Source organism: Drosophila biarmipes, chromosome X, assembly GCF_025231255.1.
Source record: "Drosophila biarmipes strain raj3 chromosome X, RU_DBia_V1.1, whole genome shotgun sequence".
Taxonomy (NCBI): Eukaryota; Metazoa; Arthropoda; class Insecta; order Diptera; family Drosophilidae; genus Drosophila; species Drosophila biarmipes.
In genome coordinates, this window is record NC_066611.1 from 26,054,220 (window position 1) to 26,075,619 (window position 21,400).

At 46.2% G+C, this 21,400-nt stretch overlaps 4 protein-coding genes across 4 annotated transcripts; all 4 read right to left on the minus strand.

Moving 5' to 3' along the window:
• Positions 1–1,402: 1,402 nt before the first annotated feature.
• Positions 1,403–7,058, minus strand: LOC108024258 (activating signal cointegrator 1 complex subunit 2 homolog). The gene is made up of 3 exons (XM_017094145.3): positions 6,797–7,058; positions 3,670–4,064; positions 1,403–3,607 (listed from the first exon to the last, which is right to left on the minus strand). Exons 1-3 carry the CDS (start codon positions 6,815–6,817, stop codon positions 2,251–2,253), a joined length of 1,773 nt encoding a protein of 590 aa, XP_016949634.1. The 5' UTR covers positions 6,818–7,058; the 3' UTR covers positions 1,403–2,250.
• A 3,521-nt stretch (positions 7,059–10,579) lies between these two features.
• LOC108024104 (uncharacterized) lies at positions 10,580–14,939 on the minus strand. The gene is made up of 3 exons (XM_017093882.3): positions 14,637–14,939; positions 12,340–12,704; positions 10,580–11,336 (listed from the first exon to the last, which is right to left on the minus strand). Exons 1-3 carry the CDS (start codon positions 14,637–14,639, stop codon positions 10,670–10,672), a joined length of 1,035 nt encoding a protein of 344 aa, XP_016949371.1. The 5' UTR covers positions 14,640–14,939; the 3' UTR covers positions 10,580–10,669.
• A 2,008-nt stretch (positions 14,940–16,947) lies between these two features.
• LOC108024085 (uncharacterized) lies at positions 16,948–18,220 on the minus strand. The gene is made up of 2 exons (XM_017093859.2): positions 18,151–18,220; positions 16,948–17,812 (listed from the first exon to the last, which is right to left on the minus strand). Exon 2 carries the CDS (start codon positions 17,810–17,812, stop codon positions 17,021–17,023), a length of 792 nt encoding a protein of 263 aa, XP_016949348.1. The 5' UTR covers positions 18,151–18,220; the 3' UTR covers positions 16,948–17,020.
• Positions 18,221–19,322: 1,102 nt separating this feature from the next.
• LOC108024117 (uncharacterized) lies at positions 19,323–20,243 on the minus strand. The gene has a single exon (XM_017093897.3). It carries the CDS (start codon positions 20,126–20,128, stop codon positions 19,526–19,528), a length of 603 nt encoding a protein of 200 aa, XP_016949386.1. The 5' UTR covers positions 20,129–20,243; the 3' UTR covers positions 19,323–19,525.
• Positions 20,244–21,400: the final 1,157 nt, after the last annotated feature.

Sequence of the window (21,400 nt, forward strand, 5' to 3'; positions counted from 1 at the left end):
TTCATTAAAATTCCATCTGCTTTTGCTTCACTGTGGCAGCTGCAACGCTTCGACAATGCTGGAAAATGTTATGTTTGTAGATCGGGCTGCTACAGACCCCCTTCTCACCGCCCAGCGCTAAAGTTATTAATTCATTGCCGCCGGAGCTGTTTCAGTTACAGCTGGTGTTTTATGGGTCCATTGTTGGGGCCAACTAATAGTTTAGATCATAAAGCAGACAGTTTTCACCGGGTACTTTTATTCGAACACTGCAAAAATGGAAATGTGGGGTGATTGATAAGATTCCGGACGGGGAAGAGTCCGACGTACTTGGATTAAGTTGGCTGAAAGAAACTTGGCAGACTTCCCAGAGATGGAAAACCGTGACAGCAATGGCAAACGATAGGAGGCGCACTTTCGATTTCATTTCCTCTGCAAAATGATTTCGGGCAGGGCTCCTCGTAGAAACGGACGGCAAAGAGATCACATCCCGATTGGAGGATCATGCAAATGGCAGTGGGAATGCGAATTGCGAACTGCGAACTGCGAGTGGAAATGCGAATCTCCCAGAAAGTGCGGAAGTCGCCGACCACTTTTTAATTCGAGTGGAAAGTCGACAGACGCTGCCGCATTTCAAAATTAAAGAAATTGGCACAATTTACCAGCCATTGCGGCAGCTGATTATGCTAATTGTTTGGCCGCAGTATCTCGGATCTTTACGTAAAAAACGACGCCGTGTGGCAAGCGAGCGATGTGGCAAAAAGGAAGAGACTGCCATGTGAAAATGCTGGCCATCGCTGGGTGTGGTGGCAAATTGCAGCGAGTTGCATTAGATCACTGGAGCAGTGGACGCAACAGGGGGAACAAGTTAATGGGACTTACGTCGAAACAATGCCATGGGTGCCTGCATAAGTAACTTACGGGCAGAATTTAAATTTCTCCTCGTTTAAGTGTTTAAAAATATAACTTTTGGTTTTCCTTCAACACATATAAGAGGATATTATAAGATCAATCCCACAAGCTTTCCGAACCTAATTTCATGGACCACTTCGCAGATACAAATGAACAGATTCTACAGATTATTCGCTAAATGAAATCAAAAATTTATATTAAGCATGGAACTCTCCAGTGTTACTTCCCCTTCGGCGCCAAATTCCTCAGGGATTTCCCACCTGAATTTATAGCCTTTTCGCTTGCATGTCAGCCATCAATTCGGTCCTTTAGCTTTTCCAAAAATATTTTGTAACGCTCATAGCGAAATAATTGAGCTCTTAATACTGATGTTACGCGAGTATCGATGCTATTTTTATGGGTTTCGTGCGTGACTTCCGTGAGTCGATCAACTACGAATAAAATAAAAAGGCTCTTGGTTTGGTTTTTTTTCAACATAGTTTCGTTTTTAATACAAAGATACGAGTACATATAAGTAAATTCAAGAAGCACGTTTTATTACAGACTAAATATTGCACACATGATCAGCACATTTTCTTGGTTAACAACATATAAACAACATAAAAAAAACGTCGTACAAAATAATGAAAAGCGAATGTGTGGAGGGAATCCCCGGACCCGCACCTCTCCACGAAGAAAAGGGGAGAAAGTAAGCACACCTTTGGACCCCCAACGAGTTTCGCCCAAAAGTATGCCTTGGCCTTCCAGTTGTGGATCGTGGATAGGTTTGGAATGAGTGGTGGTCGTGGAGCTGGAGGATCACCCTCGGGATCTTCCTACTCCCCTAGCTTGGAATAAATACTAATGAACGGATTTCAGGCACAAGGAGCAACCAAAAAGTGTGTTAGCAATACGAGTTAATTGGGAGGATGGCACTCACTTCAAGTTTACTTTCTTGCTGGATTGGCTTTCGGGTTCCAAAAGGCAAGCATACTTTTCAAATCTCTAAAGACTTTCATAAACCAGGTTTGAGTCTCCTAAAAGTATGCAGTACTATTTTAAAAAGTATTTGGACCCAAGTAGAATTCATTCAATATCTTTTAACGCTTTAAATGTTTGTAGGGCATACTTCAAAGTTCTTTAAATAAGTAATTGTCCTACAGAACTCGTCAGTGGTTCGAAATCGCTTATAGAGGTGCCTAGAAGTACGTAGAAATTCTATGGATAACCTTCAGACACATTTAAAATGATGTTGGCGGGCCTTGCGATAACCAATATTCAATCGTCATAAATTTTGACACAAGATTTTTGCTAAATTCATCCAGGCAGAATGTACTTTCAAGCGAATCTCCCATCCCCCGGCGGACACGGATCCGCACCTCAGCCCTCGAGCAGCTGCGTCGTCTTGTATTCCACGGCCGAACCCATTTCAGCGCCCAGCTTCTCCCTCACATACTCCCTAATCTGTTGCAGTCTGTGGTCACCAGTGCCCGACCCCGATCCTGAACCCCCATCCCCAGCCACAGGCTCCGGCTTGGCCGCCCTCTTTTCCTGGCGCATCTTGAGGGAATGGGCATGGTAGTTGAACGGCCTTTCCCCCTCTGCCTGTTGCTCCTCGATGTCAGCCTGCTGTTGCTGATACTGCTCATGTTGCTGCTGGTAAGGATAGGGGTTAAAGATGACCTTGGTGTGTGTGGGTCGCGGGTTGTTCTCCGTAATGGGCAGGTTGTGCTCCGGTTCCGCCTCCTGTTCCGGAGCACCAGAAGCTGTGGGTGGATCTGATTCTGGCACGTAGATCGGCTGCTGATGTTGCTGTTGCTGCTGATGATGATGGTGCTGTTGCTGTTGCTGTTGCTGTTGGTGGATATGCTGATTCTGCTGCGGTTCCGCTTCCGGTTCCGCATGGGTCATTGCTATTAGGTAGAGCTGAGGTTGCTGCTGCAAATGAGACTTTGGCTGGGCGTAGTAGAACTGAGTGGGCTGCTGGTAGTCCATGGGCGCGTAGTACTGCTGCGGCTCGTACTGCTGCGGCTCGTACTGCTGCGGCTCGTACTGCTGCTGCTGCAGCTGCAACTGCTGCTGGTGGCGACCCTTGTAGCTCTGGTAGACATCGTCAATGGGTGCATATTGCACGGCCGCCGGGGTGGGTGCCAGTTGGTGGGCATAGCTCACTTCCTGGTGGTACGTGGCCGGTTCTGGTGGCCCATATTGCTGCGGGGGATCTGCATGTTGCTGCTGCTGCTGGTGCTGGTGCTGTTGCTGTTGCTGCTGCTCCGCCTCCTGGAGCAAGCTGAGGTACTGTGCCGCCCTGATCTCGAGATACTGCTGGAGAAGGGTCTGCAGGTGGGCGGCGTACTTGGCGGGCCCGGGAATGCGCAACACGATGACCGGCTCCTGGTAGCCGGCAGAGGCATGAGCACCACCCTCCACCTCCTCCTGGGGCAGATCGATCTGAGGCTGCTCGGGAGCCGTGTGCTGGGGCTGGGTCTCATAGCTCGTCTGGGGCTTCAGCTCGTAGGAGTACGAGGGCTCGATGGTCACGCTGGTCACCTGCTCGTGGTTGTGGCTGTGGTGGTGCACCACCGGCTGTTGCGGCTCCACCTGCTTCGGCTCCGGCTCCTGCTCCTCCGGCAATGGCTGCGGGTGGGCAAAGCCCGAGGGGATATCGTGCTGCGAGTACGGATAGAACATGAACTTGGGGGGCGTGTAATCATAACCAGGATGCGAGTAGCCGTACCTATAAGACAGAAAATTCGAATAAGGATAATACGTTTTAAAAGATTTTTGGTGGTCCATTACCCCAAATCGCCCTCGATGGTGCGCTTGCTGTTCTTGCCACCGCTGCTCGTGGAATTGTCTCTCTCCACCTTGATCTTGATCTTGTCTCCGTGGAGCCTAAACTGTTTGTCCAGCTCCTTGATGAACTCCAGGTCATCAGCGGGCAGATTGCCAAATGTGTCGGCCAAGGCCGGTGCTTTGGTGGTGCTTCGGGTGACCGCGGACTTAACAATCTTCACACGGGGCTTGCTGGGCTTCAGAGTGGTTCGGCTGGTGGAGATGGGTGCTGTGGTGGGCGTTTTGGTCGGCCGCTTTTTCAGCGTGGTTACCTTCTTGGGAAACCCATTCCCCTTTGATCCACTGGCCTCCGACTGGCTCAAGCCGCTGGCCAGGCACAGGAAAGCACAAAGAGTGCCCTGAAAATGAAAAAAACAGGTTTTGTAGGCTTTTAGTTGAAAATAAAATGTCTATAGTTTAACAGAAAGGAAATGGATAGTTCTTGATTTATCACGCACTCCGGCCGTTTGGATTAGCCATCAAGTTCATTGTTGCAATTTATCCAATGTTTTGTTAGCTGCGAACCCAACTCGTATTGTGCAAAACGGCGGTTTTTGTTTCGGTTTGGGCTCAAGGTTTCGGGGCGAAGACAATGAAGGGAGACAAAGGGGGATTTGGAGCTGTGGGCCATCCACCATCTGCCATCCACCGTCTCGATTTCGCTCTCAATATCGATCGTTAAACCAAGCCAACGTACAACGCACGCTGAGAAGAGGTTTCACATTTGACATTTCATCAAGCGAACTGGTGTTGTAATTGAATCTCGGTGCTGCCGAGTTCGTGTCTTGAGTCTTTCGATTTCAGCGCTAGTCCGTAGTTCATGTCTTTGGTCTTTTGATTCGCAGATAGTGACAGATAGTCTAATGACTCAATTTTTATCGATTATCTGGGTGACGATTATGGGTTACGGTCGATAACTGCTGTTGATACACGCGCATTATGTGTAATTAGTCCGAGAATATGCTAATCAAACCAGTTAAGTGTGGGCTTCTCGGTAATTGCTTCTGCTGACCATAACTCTTAAATGTCAGACTGGTGATTAGTAAAACGGAACCTGCACACTAAACGTAATAGCAAATGAGTGACCATTAAAGTGGCAACAAGGCAGAACATCTGCCTTTTCATGGGCTACAGCTGATACAACTGATTTGCACTGATATGCAATTGAAGACATCGCCCCTCCCGGTTGTCCATCTGGCTGCTGGTTAAGTTTTAATTGCAATTCGTCACTCCATTAGCTCGCCAGCCAGTCGCCGGGTAGGTGTGAGTATGGTGTAAGTATATTTTACCCGAAACTGGGACAGTGTGTCAAGTCATTTTAATAGTCGTTCGTCGTTGTAGTTATGTAGCAGTTTTATTTAGCCGTTAAGCAGGAAGACTTTTCGCTTTTTGGCAGACTTGCCACAAAACAGCTGTGCATTTTTGTCAAGCGCTGGCCTGAGTCTGAGCTGTGGGAGCCGAAGAGCAGAAAGCAAAGAGCTTTATATAAGATCCCGGGCTCCCAAGCTGCCGAGCTCCCCAACAGAAGGAGCAACAGCGACTCGTTAGATCTGTCTTTCGCATTGATTTATCTTTGCCAATTATTTGCTGTAATAATTTAATTTAATTGCATCGGAGCTCCGGAGTCGCCTTTCACTTGTCTGGAAAAAGAATCGAATCGAACCGGGTGCCTGCGTGCCTGCTCTGTGGGTGAGTTGTTCCCGTGGCAGGGATGAGACTCCCCCATCCCATTCCGACATTGCAAATCACAATCCACTCACTACTAACTAAAAACTACAAGCACCAGCAAGTCGGGGCAAACGATCGTCACGCAACGCGTGCAAATTAGTCGGACTCGGATTTTGTTCAGTTTTTGTGGTGTGGTGTCTTGGTTATTGTTTCGCTTTCGTTGTTGCATCATCCCATCCCCAGCAGCAGCAGCAACATCAGAGCCAAGCCAACAATAAAATGTAAATTAGACAACTACAGATTATCCTGCCAGTGGCTGAGCGGTCCCTCTGCCCGTTCCCCTTCCGATGGAGTGTAATAACTTTATGTAACCACACAAGCGGCGACTGCAGAAAACGAGTTCTGTTTACGCCGCTCGAGATTTTCCAGCACTGGGAAAATACCACTGGTAGAGGCAAATATAAAATTGGCGAATTCGCTGCTCTGTGCTTCAAAGTGAAATTTTGTAAATTTATCTGCTTTTTGAGGGTTAATTAAAAGTTGTATTTTTAATAATTGGTTAAAAATAAATATTACTAGTTGTCCCTAATATTTTCATACAAATATCATTATAATTTAATTATACCCGAGATATTGTAATTAATATCAACATACCAACAACTGTTGAAATCTAAGTATTTATGTTTAAAGAGCTCGAAACGAGACAAAAAGCTTACTAACTGAGTTTCATAATTTTTGTGAATACTTTTTTTTTATTTACTTTTTTAATTGTTTTTCTTAAAAGATTGTAATATCAAATATCAAATATAAGAAATTCTTGAGCAATGCAGTAATATAGATGCTGTAAAACGTGAGAAAGCTCTAACTCAACGTATTCAAGTCTTTGGAATGTATCTAATAACAATTAATCTCACTCCGTTTTCGCTCCGTGTCCGCTTTGCGTAAACGGATTTCTAGGGGCCACTTGACCAATCGGCTGGCATTCTACCGTGGAACTTAGCGTCCAATTAGTGGACGATTAGCCAACCTAAGACAGACAGCTCCCTCAGCGCGTTAATTGATGGACAAGATGACGAGGGACATGGATATGCGGACACAGACCGGACAAGGGCAGTGTCAGAAGGGCAGTAAGTCGGTAGTCAGTGGTCGGCGAAGAGGTCAAGATTGCGATAAATCATGTTCCGGGCGGTGGGAGTTCATTGCATCCTCCGCGTGGTCGAGTTGGTTGAACCGCAACCACTTTCGAACCACCAACTACCAGCTGACCAAGCCGGCTTGGCTGCCACTGCACCGCATGAATGCAAATTAATTTGTCAGCCGCCGAATAGCTTTTACTCCGGACAAATTGCACAATTCGATTGGTGGGTGGGTCTGATTTCCGGGTTTTCTGAAGGAGATTGTATAATCTCTCGGTCGGTCTTACCAGTATCAGTGCTAGTCTCATGGCGAGTTCGGGTAACAATGCGCTTTCGCAGCGACTTTTTCACACAATCCGCTTTTGATGATATGGATATGCACTTCGGAAAATTCTTGCGTATCAGCGGCACCACAGATAAAAAAATGGATGTTTTTCTGATGTTATGGGTAACACGACACGACCCAACGGACCCGGGCTTAGTTTTCTATATGGTTTTGGTTGAGGATTCAGATTCAGATTCGGAGCGATGCTAGCGTTCAAAAGTCGCGCCTCTTACTGCGGATGGCGCTGGCAATGCTTGCGGTTTTTATATCGCAGCCACAGCAGCAACCACTTGGTCTTCGGGTTGCATCAAGCTGGAATATCGGCTCCGGAGTTGGAGTTGAAGCTGAATTTTAAAGCTACAGCTACAGCTACAGCTACAGCTAAAGCCAAAGGCGAAGGTGGATCGTGGATGGCGGTTCGTGGGACGGGGAAAAAGAAGCCAGTCGGACCGAAGTTCAGCACCAATGACACCGCACGTCTCTACACATACCCGTATATCTGTATCTGTATCTGTATCGTTGAGCGACTGAAGGTGTAGGTTGCCTGGGATTGCCCCAACTGTAAACAAAGTGCTTTAGATACCTGGCAGGTAAAAAGAGGAAAGGCAGTGAAAAAGCGTTGCGGAATTGGCGAATTGGGTTCAATAGCTAGTTTCCGAATTTATAATGTTTTTTTTAAAGTATTTCTGTAAAAATAGGGTCTTCACTCATGTAAGAAACCTTGCACGATTTTAAGTTCGTCTGTTTTGGCTAAACGTGTATGAATTTCATTATATATTATTCAAGAAAACTATAGAATTTTAATTTTAGCATTTTTTCGTACGGAATATATACACCGTATACTCCTTTAGAGGTCAGTGCAATGCAAAATGATGTGCTATGCGAGTTATTATCGAACCCACATTCTATACCTTTTCTGAATTGTTTCGCTTGCTATCCAGATATTTCCTAAGCCACATTCCCTATGCTGAGAATCACATGAACGACCTTGCCTCGCCATGGGAGAGCAACCTTTCACAAAGGGCCCAACCTATACCCATCCACCCAAAGATAGAGGGAAGCTTGTAGACCTTTCCAATTTCTTTGGGGACAAAAGAGCGGCGCCTTTGTCTCCGCTTTTCCAGTTCAAGTTCAAAGTCATAAAAACATTGGCGTAACTCGAGCTTGTGACAAAAGCCTGGATGGACTTGACTTGACTAAGGTCTGATTCCGGGGCCTTTCATTTTGAGTGAATGCGTTTTTGGTTCATTATAATATTTTTCTGTATTTCTGTGCCCCGCACAAAGCCAGACACCAATCGAAACAGAAACGGAAATTAGCATGAAAACAATTGCGAAGCATCCAGATGAGAAAAAAAGAGAGTGCCAGAGGTCCGCGAGTAGTGGCACTTTAATTGGCGCATTAAGTTGTCTTCGCTTGGGTTTGGCCTGGGATTTGGAGTTGCCTTTTGGTTTTGGATGGGGATTGGGCCAGCGCTAAAGGAGAAATGGCATAACCAGAGTGGGGATTTGTTGCTTGGCTCGTCGCTGGTGGGATTTGGTAATCCGTTTTGTCAATAGACACCAGACACGACACTAAGCGAAGCGAGATAACGATAAAAAGCCGCAGATAACTGAACACTGCTGTAAACTAAAAACCTAAAACTTCATTCGCATTCACGTGGTTGCAGTGTCGAAAGTGTTTTCGCCCTGATACCCTTGGCTGTGGAGCTTTGGGCATTTCAGGGTCGTCGACAATCTCCGAAACTAAAGTGATGAACCGCCGGGGATAGAAACTAGAATTTCTGATCGGGCTCGAGGTGAGGCTTTAAGCAACTGCCCAGATATAAAATTAAAACTTTTTGAAGTTCTCAGGATTAATGGCTATTTACATAAATTACCACCAAATGATGTTAAATTGATAATTAGGGATTTTTATCAAAATAATCATGTCATATCATCCTAGTGTAACTACAAATTTTCCTGTTCAATAGACAGATTAAAGTTATGGAGATGAATGAAGTAGTGGCATTCGGGGTAACACCAGTTCGAACCACCTACAACTCATCTCCAAGTTTGCCTTTTTTCCAGGCTTGCCTTGATGGGCGTGCATCGATAAGCTCGCGAGCTCGACTCTCTTTGTGCTCCTCCTTACTCTTGGCTTCCCAGCCCACTCTATTCCGCCCAAGTTCGATGCCGATTCCCATTTCGATGCCAACAATGACCGAAGCGAATCGAAGCCGCGGCTGAGCAAACATTGCACAATCGAGCGTCCAAAGCCAAAACCTCAACCTTAGCTCATTGTCCAAAGGTGCAACAATGTCACTTAGTCAGCCGTCATAGAGCGGCATTATTATTATTATTGTTTTTATTTATTGTGCTGGGCATGACCCAGCTAGAGACAGAGGCCTACGGATGCTGACCGTGGGCATTGTCGCAGCACAAAGGGCGAACCTTTTTGAATGACCCCTTCGAATGCAGATTTACGATCGGATCTACGTGAGACTTGACCCCACAGGAAGGTAGCTAGCCAAGTTTTTCGTAGATTTCAAAGTCCCTTAGATCGAATATCATTAAGTTACAGAACTTGTATCAGGGAAAATGGATCGACCTCTGTTCATACAATCTATGGTCAGATGAAGACGGGGATTTGCGAAGTGTAATTTTAATGAGTTTTTGCTCAGTGTGGTGCACGTCATCACCGGAATCAACGGCAGTCAGGAAATGCATTTGCCAACACACCCTTAAAAACAGGGCAGGGTGCTCATCACCATCATCATCCTCACGTCTGGCGTCTGCATATTTAATGGGTGACAAACAATGCAGCAATTTTGTGCCACTGGCTGCATCATTAACAGCCATGAGATGGCCGAATCGAAACGAAACGAAACGAAACGGCAACGCAAACAACTGCCACAACTCGAATCTTAAAACTTGCAACTCGCAACTGCAGCATCTTCGCTTCCTACTTGCATAAATCTCCACCTGTCCGTCTTCCAGTCTTCTGTCTGCTGGGTTTCGAAGCCGCATCTCTGCACCTCGGCACACTGCCACACAAATCATAATTTTGTGGCCACTCCGAGTGGCATTGCCCCGTAATTGTTTGTTATTGCTGGCTGTTTGGTTTATGGCCGCGATTACGTGAGCAAAGCATCAAGCGGAGCGTCCAAGTCCGATTCCGAATTGGAGTCCAAGGAATCGACGGAATCGCTGGAATCGGTGGCTCTGGGGCTCAACCGGCTCATTGACAAAGTCACATATTGCGCATTTGATTCGATTGGCTTTGGCGGCGCTTTGGCCCGCGATGGCCTGGCCTGGCCTGGCTTTAAAGGAGAGCTGAAGATGCTGCATGGTTCATGCTGCAGTTGGTGTTATGTGATCACCTACCGATCGGCTTAAGGGGCAGTGGGAATCAACTCCTTTTGGGAGCCACAAGTCACGAGGCTCACCTCTTCGTTGTTTATTACTCCTTGAACCCATAACCAGCCATGCTTCCTCGAGCCATCATAAACATCAACGCTTTTAAGTTAGTTTTGACTTCAGGCTCAGTATTCAAACTAACAAAATCGCAACTAAAGGTGTTTTTTTAATAAATCTGCTAAATTAGGTAGCGTTTTCAAGAACATGTGGTCTTAAAAAGCAAGAAGACATCATTTTCAAATCAGAAGCATTGTGAAAAGTGCTGAGTCTTAACCTATAATCTTTAGTGCTCTACAGTAAAGATAAGTATAGTTGACGACCCCCTTCCAAGTAAAACAGATTCCATGTTCGCTGCAATAAATATTCGTATTTGTAGGTATTCTAAAAACAAAAAACTAAAATCGCTACGCTAGCCCCGAGATAGAAAGCCACGTGCTTTAGTTTTCCTTGAGTTTTCCCGGCTGTCCCAGCGACTTCTTCACGATTCTGGTACCTCGGTTCTCCTGGGAATCTCGCTTATAGAGTCGCAAATGCGCCGGAGCTGGGTAAGCGAGCGTCTGCCTCTGGACGGGAGAGAATCCTCCTTGGTGCTGGTGCGGGGTACTGCGTTCCCTGACCAGGCGAAGAACCTCCCAGCTGGGGATATAAGAGTCCAGCAGCGACTTCGAAGATCGTCCGGCAAACAAGTCGGGCGTGGGGTCTGGCTGCGATGGCCGGAATGGTCTGGTCCTCCCCGATCCGGGCCTTCGGGTAGTAATGCTCACAAAACTCGGCGGGTATGGAAGTGGAATTCGAGGTCCATTCGCATAGTGTCGCTGTGGTGGCGATGCGGGAGCGTAGGCGAACTGCTTGGACTGCTGAACCACCAGAGGTTGAACCACCAGATGGCTGCTAGTGGGTCTGTTGCCCTGGGTGAATCCGTATATAAAAGGAGGTTGTCCTTGGGGGCGAGGTACTGGCAGGGGCAACGCATTATTGGTCACATATTGAATGCCCAAGTCCAAATCGTAGGGAACCATGGGCTTTGTGAACCGTGCTGAAGAGGAGGGCACTGCCGTTGTGGTCGCCGAGGCCGTGGGAGCGGGCGTGGCTGACGTGGGTCCACTGAAATTCAGTAAAAGAAGCTGATTAACCAACGGTTTAATCTTTTGAAATTACCGCAATCGTTTGCTCTATTTGTCGGAAGCCGATGCCATTGTAAGTGAAATGCTGCCATTTCAACACTTTCAGCCACTAACCAACTAATTTAACCAGCCCAAATTGGCTTAAAACGATCGTTTTTGGCCAAATCACAGCTCCTTTCAATCGCCCACACGATTAGCATTTCCATTTCTTGTTCCCTAACCCCTAGGGGGCAATTTGCACGTCAATCAACGGCCCAATAGCCCTCAATCAGTGGGCCATTAAAGGGTTAACAGTCCTGATCTGCGGTTGAGGTTTAAGTGAACATTGTTATTGATTAGCAGATACGTTAGTGTTTGTTGTATCAGTGCTGTGCTCCTGTTGGTTAAATGTGAATTTCTATGTATTTATTTAAGTGCTTAAGTAGACTTTCAATGCGTCAAGTATTTTTTATAAGGACAAACTTGAGTCTACTGAACTTGCATACATAAACTCTTTAAGCGAAAATTGTTAATCTGAAAAGTCAAGTCACTGTTATTGCTTTTATGCACTTTTTTTTGGGAATAAATATTTTTGAGTTGGGAGAACGAATCACTCTCGAGTTCAACAAAGTCGAGCGTACTTTCTTCTTGTTTCAAGAACGGGAGTTCTCAAAAACACACGAGGAAAAAACACCGAAATTTTCTAAGTTTTTTACGGTTTTTGGCTTTCCGAAAAATACAGAATGTTAATTATGCCCAAACTATTACTTGAATGTTTTAATCACAAAGACAACCAGTTGGCCTTTTTAGTTTTCGGTTATATAAAGTTATTTCTACGACTTAAAAGCTATGAGCTTTGAGTTTTGGCGTCTTAGCCTTTTACCTCACCGCTTATAGCGACCAAACTTTTATTGAGTCCCAGCTAAAGCTTGAGCTTTTCCAGAGCTTGTTTCAGACCACCAGAGTTGGCTTAAAGCCCTCCCCGAAATCAAGTCAACACTTACACGTACAGCACACCCGGCAGGTGGGCGGGAAAGGCGTAACCCGAACTGAGCTGCTGATGCTGGCGCTGAAGTTGGCGCAGCTCCTCCAGCCGCTGCAGCCGCTCGAGCTCCTGCTCCCTCTGGGCGGCATCTTGGATGTAGCTGGGCGGCAAACTGGCGGCCACATCAGGTCGCCACTCGTAGTGATTGGGCAGAAGTGGCGGTCGATTGAGATCCAGGTGCTGGTGAAGTTCCTGTTCCCGCTCCAAGTCCTCTAAGCGAAGTGGCAGTGGTGAGGTGTCGTCATCGTAGCCAGGAGGTGGTGAGAGGACCCCGTGGACGCCAGTTACCACGACGATGGACAGGAGGAGCAGGTTAAGCAAGATCTAAATGGGTGAACAAAAAGAAGGGCATTCTAACTATAAAATAGTAAAAGCTTTAGACGTTAATGTTTCCCACACTTTAACCTTTCCAATCGTATATTATATTTACAATTATATTTTGGAAAGAAAAGCAGACATGTAATTCTGTAGTAAAAGAAAGTTTTTTTTTGTGAATTGGTGAAGATGAAATAAACTCAGGGCAATTTATATTTTAGTGTATAATTGTTTAAGAGGTGTTTCCATTACAAGTATTTAAACTTAATATGCTAATGCAATGCTCTGTCGACTGCCAACCACAAAATACATAAATCTTTTCAACTTGTAATTAATTTCACGCAATCCACTACATTTAATTTCAATTTGTGCACCTTTGAAGCTGACCTTGAAGCATTTTAGCAGCAAGTGTATTCGCAACTTGATTTAATGTCTTAGTGTCTCTTTCTTACTTTTGGTTGGTGAAAGGCTGAGTTTTGGCGTCTTTCGCCGAGCAGCGATCAGTCCACGCCCACCAGCGCCCATTGATGCGTTTAATTGAGTTTGACCACTTTTAATTTGGCTCAAAATTGGAAAAGGGCGGGCAGGGGAACTCTCCAAGTTTTGATTTGGCATTCGAGTGGAAAGATCAATAGATTGTGGTTTGAGACAAATGCGGTGTGAAATCGGCGCAGGCCAAGCCCAGGTGGGTGGGACATCCCCTTACCACCCATACCCCTTCACTTTCCGTCCTCTCTTCGATTTTGCACCTGCTGGCGAGGGTCGCACCAACTGATAAGCCACTTGCAGAGCGGCCTTTCTAAAACAAAAATCTTCGATTCGAGACTGCCAGCTCTGACCGAGCAACTTACGACCATTTGTCACGCGACGAAGAAGCATTCCGGTGGATGTTGAAATACTGGCAGCCAAATGCTGCACACTGCAAAACTAGTTACAGGCAATGAGGCGCATGCGTGCCCCAGTTCCAGAGCTCTTCGAAGTTATTTTGGCTATTTTGGCGGCCTCCGGTCGGCTAATGATTCCAACCAGGTCAGATGACATAAGACGTGCGATGCAAATGCAGCTTGATTGATGGCCCACAGAAGCTAATGGAGTGCTCATCGTTAACACGCGTAATTTGCGCCAGCCTCTCATTCGAATCATTGGCCAAACAAAAAGTGACCACACACAGTGTAAGCACATGAGTGTGAGACAAAACAGTGCAAAAACGAAAAGTATCGAACCAAAACAAAAGACTCAAGACACGAACTGTGCACAGGGCCAGCGAATAAACTTCGATTAGATCGGCTAATTGCAGTTCAAGTCTAACGAGGTTCTAGGGCAATGTCATTTTTCTTCTCTTAGTCGTTGCAAATCAAAGAGCTCAACGGCCTCTCCGCCTTAGTTTCCCAACGAAAGGAACTTGACTCGCCCATATTTGTATATTAATACTTCTCGCTTCATCCGACCGACCGCCTCACCCAACTTTCCCTCTTTTGTCCGGCCAAAGTAATACCCCTGGTGACATATTGTATCATTAATCAATTGGCAGACCATGAAATTGTATCAGCCGGGCTCATTAGAGATATTTTGTTTTCGAACAACTCAATCAAACATTTCTCTGTTTTCACTGTCTAAATATGAGCTTATGTAATAATCGATATATCACTATTGGTGTTTCCCTTTTCTTTGCATTTTCTATCTTTTAATCCCTTTCTCATAGTGCTTTCAACATATTTTATCGTTAAGTAAATCATATATTGCATGGTCCTTAAGCTTTCTCTCCATTTCTTTCTCTGCGTGCCTTTCTCTGTTCTGTTTCTTCAGCATTATTTTGCATGTTGGTATATTAATTAGTTTGAGCTTTCCTTTGACCACTATATACTATTTTATCACATTATCTTTCTGCTCGCGATTTGTCCATTTGAGATGTCATTCCTTTCTGGTCGGTTACATACGCACCATGATTACAGTACCCCGTTTATGGTCGCCTCCGCTGATGATGATAATAACTTGCGTCAAAGATGATGATGATGAGGCTGCTTGACCGCCTTGATCCGGCCGAACGACGATGATCACTCCTTCGAGCGAACCAGCACAGACAACATTCACCAGTTCGCACGGATTACACTTGGGTGCACCAAAAAAATAAGAAGAATTTAAGCAAAAGTCCGAACTCGAGCCACGTCCGACAGCCGAAAAATGGGAACTAAAACCAAAGACCAAACACCAAAAACTAAAACCGAACCGAGCGTTAGACGAGCGCTGAGGCGACTGCAGTGGCGCGAAGCTCTGACACGACATTTTATAGTGTGCCGCCTAATTCTCTGAGACCTCTGGTCTCGAATCTCGGACCCCGAGTCTGAGATCTCAAGTCTCGCATATCGGAACCAAGTGGGTGCCATTCATTGGCCACCTAGAGATGCAGATGAGCGAAGGATAGATGGACGGACGGTTGGAGCACAGAGGCGGCTGGAGCCGTTTAGGGCTGCGGCAATTAATTGAAAAGGAAAGTAAATAGTTCGGCAACCCAGCCACTCAGGCACTCAGCCACTCAGCCACTCGGGAACTCAAATTGAAATCATTTCAAACTCAATCAGCAACAACAAAGCAAGCACCGCCCAGCAACAGCAAAGGCTAATTTACGCGCTTTAAAGTGTTATAACAACTCCGGACAAGTGAAGCGCACACCCCTTCGAACAACTGTGTAAGTCATCTACATGTACAGGAAAACACGTCCATTAATCGAGTTCGAGCTACGAATTCGAGCCCGAAGTTCAAGCATCGATAACCGCTCATTTCCGCAGCCAAAACTCAGCGGCAAGTGGCCGTCCGACCCATCATCTAAATCCCATTACAAGGGATTCACCGCCACGGGGCGTCCTCCACATCATCGTGGATATATCATCGTCATCGCCAGTGCATCGACGACTTGTGGAATGGTCGGTGATTGAAAGTGAATTGCGGCACTCGTGCGCCATGGAATGCCCCTCGAATTGCGTTCAATACCCTCAAGAAGGGGTAGTCCAAAATCGCGGAGTCTTTAGTGCAAACTACGAAGCTGGGATTATGTCTTCATCGCTGGTGAATAGCATTCGTTCCAAAAATGTAACAAAATATACTCTGCAAAAGTATTAGAGGTTCTTAAGAATATTACTTATTAAGAATTATTGTAAAATATTTCATAGTAGAAAGTGCCTAATTTTAAAGCTCAACTTCTTCATATTCTTATATCGGGTTCTTATCGGGTTCTGATTTAATTGCTCTAAAATATTATATGGACCTCTTTTGAACGACTATAATAGGTTTTTGAGATATAGCCTGGGGTCTTCTAAAATGTTCAGTATTTGGATATTAAATCCAAGTATTGGCAAAGGTATTTTGCATGGTATATATTCCGCGATTAAGAAATTTTCAAACAAAGGGTATATCCCCTAGTCACTGTTTGGCCGCCAAAAGATGAAAGGCCGTTGGGCATTTGCTCCACTTACTGCGGCAAGTGAAAGATGCTTTGGGCTCAGCCCCTTTACTTACCCCATCCACAGAGACGCCACGACGTGGAAAGGAGGCAATAAAAGCTCTGTTTCGATTTTGAGCTAGTTACTGCCAAATGAATTTGTCATAAGTGTGACAATTAGGAGTAGACAGATGAAAGGGCTGGCGGCATGTGACGCAACCTCAAGGTTTCTGTGGCATGAACATACTATGTGATACCAACCGTCTCTGTTCCGGTCGGGCGTGAAATGGGGTCTTCGGTCACTTTCACGCAAATGAAAGAGAAACAAAAACAAAGGCCCTGCATTCTGCCCAAGACGACCTTCGTTTTTCTAGTTGTAGCTCCAAAGCTCCTCCATCTGAGGGTGTTTTTGTTTGCTCACCGTCCCCCTTTTGTTGCTGTGCAAATAAACTGTCTGGATACGGCAACGTCTGGATTCCATTTGGGTTTATGTGGGACTCGTTAGGTTGGGTCACCTACGACTACGGTGGTGTGAAATCGAAAGGTGGAAGCCCGCTGAAGAACGACACCAGTGACTCAGCCAAAGTGGAGTTATGTAAATGAAATGGAAAGCAAAGTGTATTTAGGGTTTTGCCATATATGCTATATGATGTTTTAGGTTCACATTATAAAGGTAATGTTATTGGGTGTTGAATTCTGAGAAAAGTAATTTGTAAAGCCATAAGCCTCTAAAAAAAGAGGAATTTGTAAAACTGAACTCTTTCCTCGACGTTTCTTTCATAAAACTAGTATTGTATTGCTCTTTATTCGGGACATTCGTATGGTTAACAGCAAAAAACAAGAGTTCTAAAGGCTAAGACGTGGTAAGCCTTTGGAGATAGCTTATATTCTAAGGTCTGGCCCTGAGGTACAAATGTGGGCCACTGGCGGCGGCGTCATGGCCACCAGCCAGTCCCAGCGAGGAGCCCGGCAGATACTCGTTGAGGTTAAGCGAAAACGAGGGCGAGAAGTGCTTGTCCTTGGCCTCGCGGTTGATCCTGTAGGTGTTGCGGTAGGCGGCGGCAGGGTTGATGGACCCGGCGGCGTATCCCTGGAGGGCTGCGTAGTTCGGCGGCAGGGCACTCAGCACAGCAGCTGTCCGTCCGCCAAAGTCTGGCTGTCCACCGGCGGAGATGGCCGGTGATCCTGCAGCCGCAGCAGCAGCCGAAAGGTACGGCGAAATGGGCACAATAATCGGTCGGGTGGGGATTAGCTGGAGGTACTGGACGGTGTTTCCGGAACCATCTTGAATCGACTGGGCCGGCAAATATTGCATGAGCATGGGAGTCGACGGCAGACTCGCCACACTTGGAGTTCCCGCTGTTTGCATGGGCGTGAAGTTGGTCTCCATTTCGGGCATCTTGTACGAGGGCTTGAACGCAGGATCCGTGGGCGACAGGACCTGCGTCTGAACCTGGTTCTGGGCCATGTCATAGCCACTGGCATAGGCACTTAGCGAATTTAGGTGGGCCTCCTGCTGCTGTTGCTGCTGCACCTGCTGCTGCTGCACGCTGTTCGGCGACTTGGAGCCCTTATTAGATATTTCCGGACTCGAAACGGGGGATCCCTGCAGGAAGGGTACCACAAGGAGCTGCAGCAGGAAGAGGTGGCAGTGGATGTGGATGTGTCGGTGGCACAGCATCTACACGTGGCGGGAAAATATAGTAGTGAAATTAACAGGTTGTGCTTCAAAAAGTATTTTGACCCTGTGAAAAACATTCACAGCATGGTAAATATAAGCGGTTTTCAGTGAAAAAAATAAATAAGATGAACGGTTTTCAGTGTAAAAAATAATTAAGATGAATTGGTGTGAATTATTATTCTTTTTAATTTATTAAACGTGAAGTAACATCTAGTTATACAGTATCTTGTATGTACAATTTCCAGAACTGTATAACTGTCACTTCATATTTTACTCTTATCAAACACATATTTTTGTATCTCGTATTAACACGGAAAAAAAAGGAAGGGGTTTTTCACCTCGCCTGATTTTCGCCTGCGATTTCAATATTTTTTTGGAGCGTGGAAAACACTTGCACTTTTCCTGGCGAGCGACGCGATTTGATTACTCGGCTGCATTGCAAGCTTGGCTTTTATATATCGCTTGACTGCCAATTTGCCGCAGCAACGGAATTGGCAACTGGCTGCAGCTGCGACTGCTCTTTTAGCCAGTAAAACACGCCAGCAGCAGCAAACAACAAACAACATCAACAACATTTGGCTGGCACTTCTCTGAAAGCATTTCAGCGGCATTGTTGCGTGTGTCTACTTGTGCATGTTGCATGTTGCTGCTGGCTAGTTGCAAGTTGCTGGTTGCCAGTTGCCAGTTGCCGCCGTGCCCATCGCTTTTGGCCACGCTTCAAGTTCAAGTTTACAGCCATCGATCGCGCATCACAGCTTTGGCTTCGTTGTCGTTAACGTTTTCGTTTTCGATCGACTTGCCTTGCTTCATTTTGATGCATCCGTTGGGTCCAGTCTTCCGAATCCGACTCCGAATCTGCGGTTTCGGGGGCGTGTCGCCACTGGATCTCGGCTCGGAGGCAGCGTCTCGTCCTCTTCCGCATTGCCATTCGGCCATGGATATGGTTAAACAGGTTTCCGCATCTTTTCGTGGGGATGTCAGCTTTTGCGAGCCACCAGTTACAAGTGCTCGGTAGTTGTCCGTTTGCAATTTGTTTTACTGGCTCGATTAGGCGGAACGGTGGTTTTATAATTTTATGGAACAATTTTTATACCCTTGCAGAGGGTACAATACTTTCAGTCAGAAGTTTGCAACGCAGTGAAGGAGACGTTTTCGACCCCATAAAGTAAGTTCGAGTATATTCTTGATCAGCGTCACTAGACGAGTCGATCTAGCCATGTCTGTCTTTCCGTCCGTCTGTCGGTCCGTTTTTACGCAAACTTGTCTCTCAGTTTTCAAGCTATCGGACTTCCCCAAAAGTCTTCTTTCTATTGCAGGTAGTATATAAGTCGGAACCAGCCGGTTCGGACAACTATATCTTATAGCTCCCATAGGAACTATCTGGGAAAAAATATTAAAAAAAAATGATATCTTCGGTGTTTTCAACATAAAACCGCCTTAGCTTAGAAATACCAAAGTTTAATCTACAAAAGATTAAATGGCCAACTTTAGAGAGATATTTAGAATAAAATATACCGTTTTTAAGGTGTTATTAAATCGAATTTTTATTGGCAAAGTTATTCAACTATTTTTGTATTTTTGGGTCACCACTATGCTTTGTGATCGATCACTGTGCCCAGTAAAACACTTTTAGCGTTGCCCAACCCATAAATTTTGGTATAGTTATAGTTCAATTGATAATTTGTTCTGGGCCTTGGGTTGTTAGCTGCCGTTTCAGGTGGCGAAGCTCTGGGCGCTTTCCTGCATTTGGGGTGGAATGGGAGTGCCTGGCTCGAGCGGTCCGAAGATCATCCAGGAGCAATGGCGATGCAGGGAGCGGCGCCAGTCGAGCAGCCCGCAATGGATCTTCCGGGGCAGCGCGGTGGCCCAGAGGGTGAGCCACAGCAGGCAGGCGCCGATCAGGCCGGTGGTCAGGCCCAAGGTCCAGTACTCGCAGGCCAGGAAGGTCTGCTCCTCGACAGCCAAGGCCTGGAGGACGCCCACAATGGCGCACTGGCATAGGGACTCTATGCGGAGCCACAGCTTGGTCAGGGTCACATCGAGCACCAAGCAACAGATGCCCGTTTCCAGAAGGAACGCTGCCCAGGATGTCTGATTGCCCCGATGAAGCCTGCCCCTAAAGCGCCCGTGATCGGTGGGCAGGGCACTGGGGAATATCCTTGTGGCCTGGAGCAGCGCCACCACGCAGGCCGAGAAGAGCCAGGCGCCCAGAAGAGGGGCAGTGGAGCCGGGCGATCCGCGAAAGTAGTAGTAGTACGAGATGCCCAACACGGAGTGAAGCACCACCGCTATGCTCAGAGCCGTAAGTCGAGCCATCTCGAGGGGATCTCAATCTCAGCCTTCCTTTCCAGTTCAAAAGCCTTTTGAGCTCCGAAACTTATCTGAAGTTGCCAACTGACTTGTGAAGTTTTATTCACTACAACTCTGTACGTTTTTAAACACGGGTGTTAGATATACAAATATGTATTATATATTTTCGGAAATACTGTTCATCGATGCGGCCACAGAAATTTCTAGAGTTTCTATTTAATTCTAAAGATGTCTACTGCATATTTGAAACACCTCTAAACGACATTTAAAGAACCAAATTAACTTATGAATCTCCATTCACTTCCAAAATAGTTTTTCTCCTTGTGTAGTCACAGTCACTGTCCGCGTCACAGTTGGAGTCACAGACGCCGCGGCAATTATCGCCACAAGTCAAACTGGCTTCGATGTCAAGGCCTTGTTTTCCTCATTTCCAGTGGGCTGATTACGTGAAGCAAGTGGAAATGGGAAACGCGCTCAATAGCCGTCAGCTAACTTTCATTTTTCTTTGAGAGCTTTGCTCTGCAAGCTTTTGAAGTTTTAACTTGATCTCAGCTGAGCTTAAGCAAAAGTTTTTCCAGATCTGCGGGCCTAAAGGCCTAGTAAGATAAGTCTTGAACGACAGTACGCTACTATAACATTTAAAGCCCCAAGGTCTGGTATTAAATATAATCATAATCTCACTCCACGACTTTAAAAACCCGCATTCAATTAAAGCCACAAAAGCTGTTATTGCTTTTTTTAACGCCCCCCTGAAATGCAACCCGATCGTGTCCGCTTTTTTCTTTGGCATACTTCAAGGAATCAACTCTAAGCTGTAAATGATCTCATAAGCCCTGGACGCACTTGCTCCTCTGGGCTCTCGGACGACATGACGTCGCAATCCTGGTGTTCCTGCTCCGCTGGCTCTGTCAGCAAGTCATAAATCTTCGGCTCCGACTGAACTTGATACATCAAAATGTTGGTCAAATTAAATTTCTTGCGCCTCGCCTTTTCCCGGCATTTTCCCGGCTTGTCCCCGAATTCCTTGCAGTTTTCACTAGGAGCAGCTGCCAAGTAATTCGTCAAGCTGCTTTGTCCTCCTCCAGCGGCTGTGTTCCTTATCTCATCTCCTGGGTGAGCATTGCTGCTCCATCTTCAGCTCCTCGTGGTTGTTCAACTGTCTGTCTCCAACACCCACCACCCTCCAACTATTCGTCCCCCTTCATCCACCCCCTGTTGGCTGGCTTTCATGTCAACTGCATTTTTCTTTTGCTGTGTTGCTTGTTGTGTGCGCTTTTT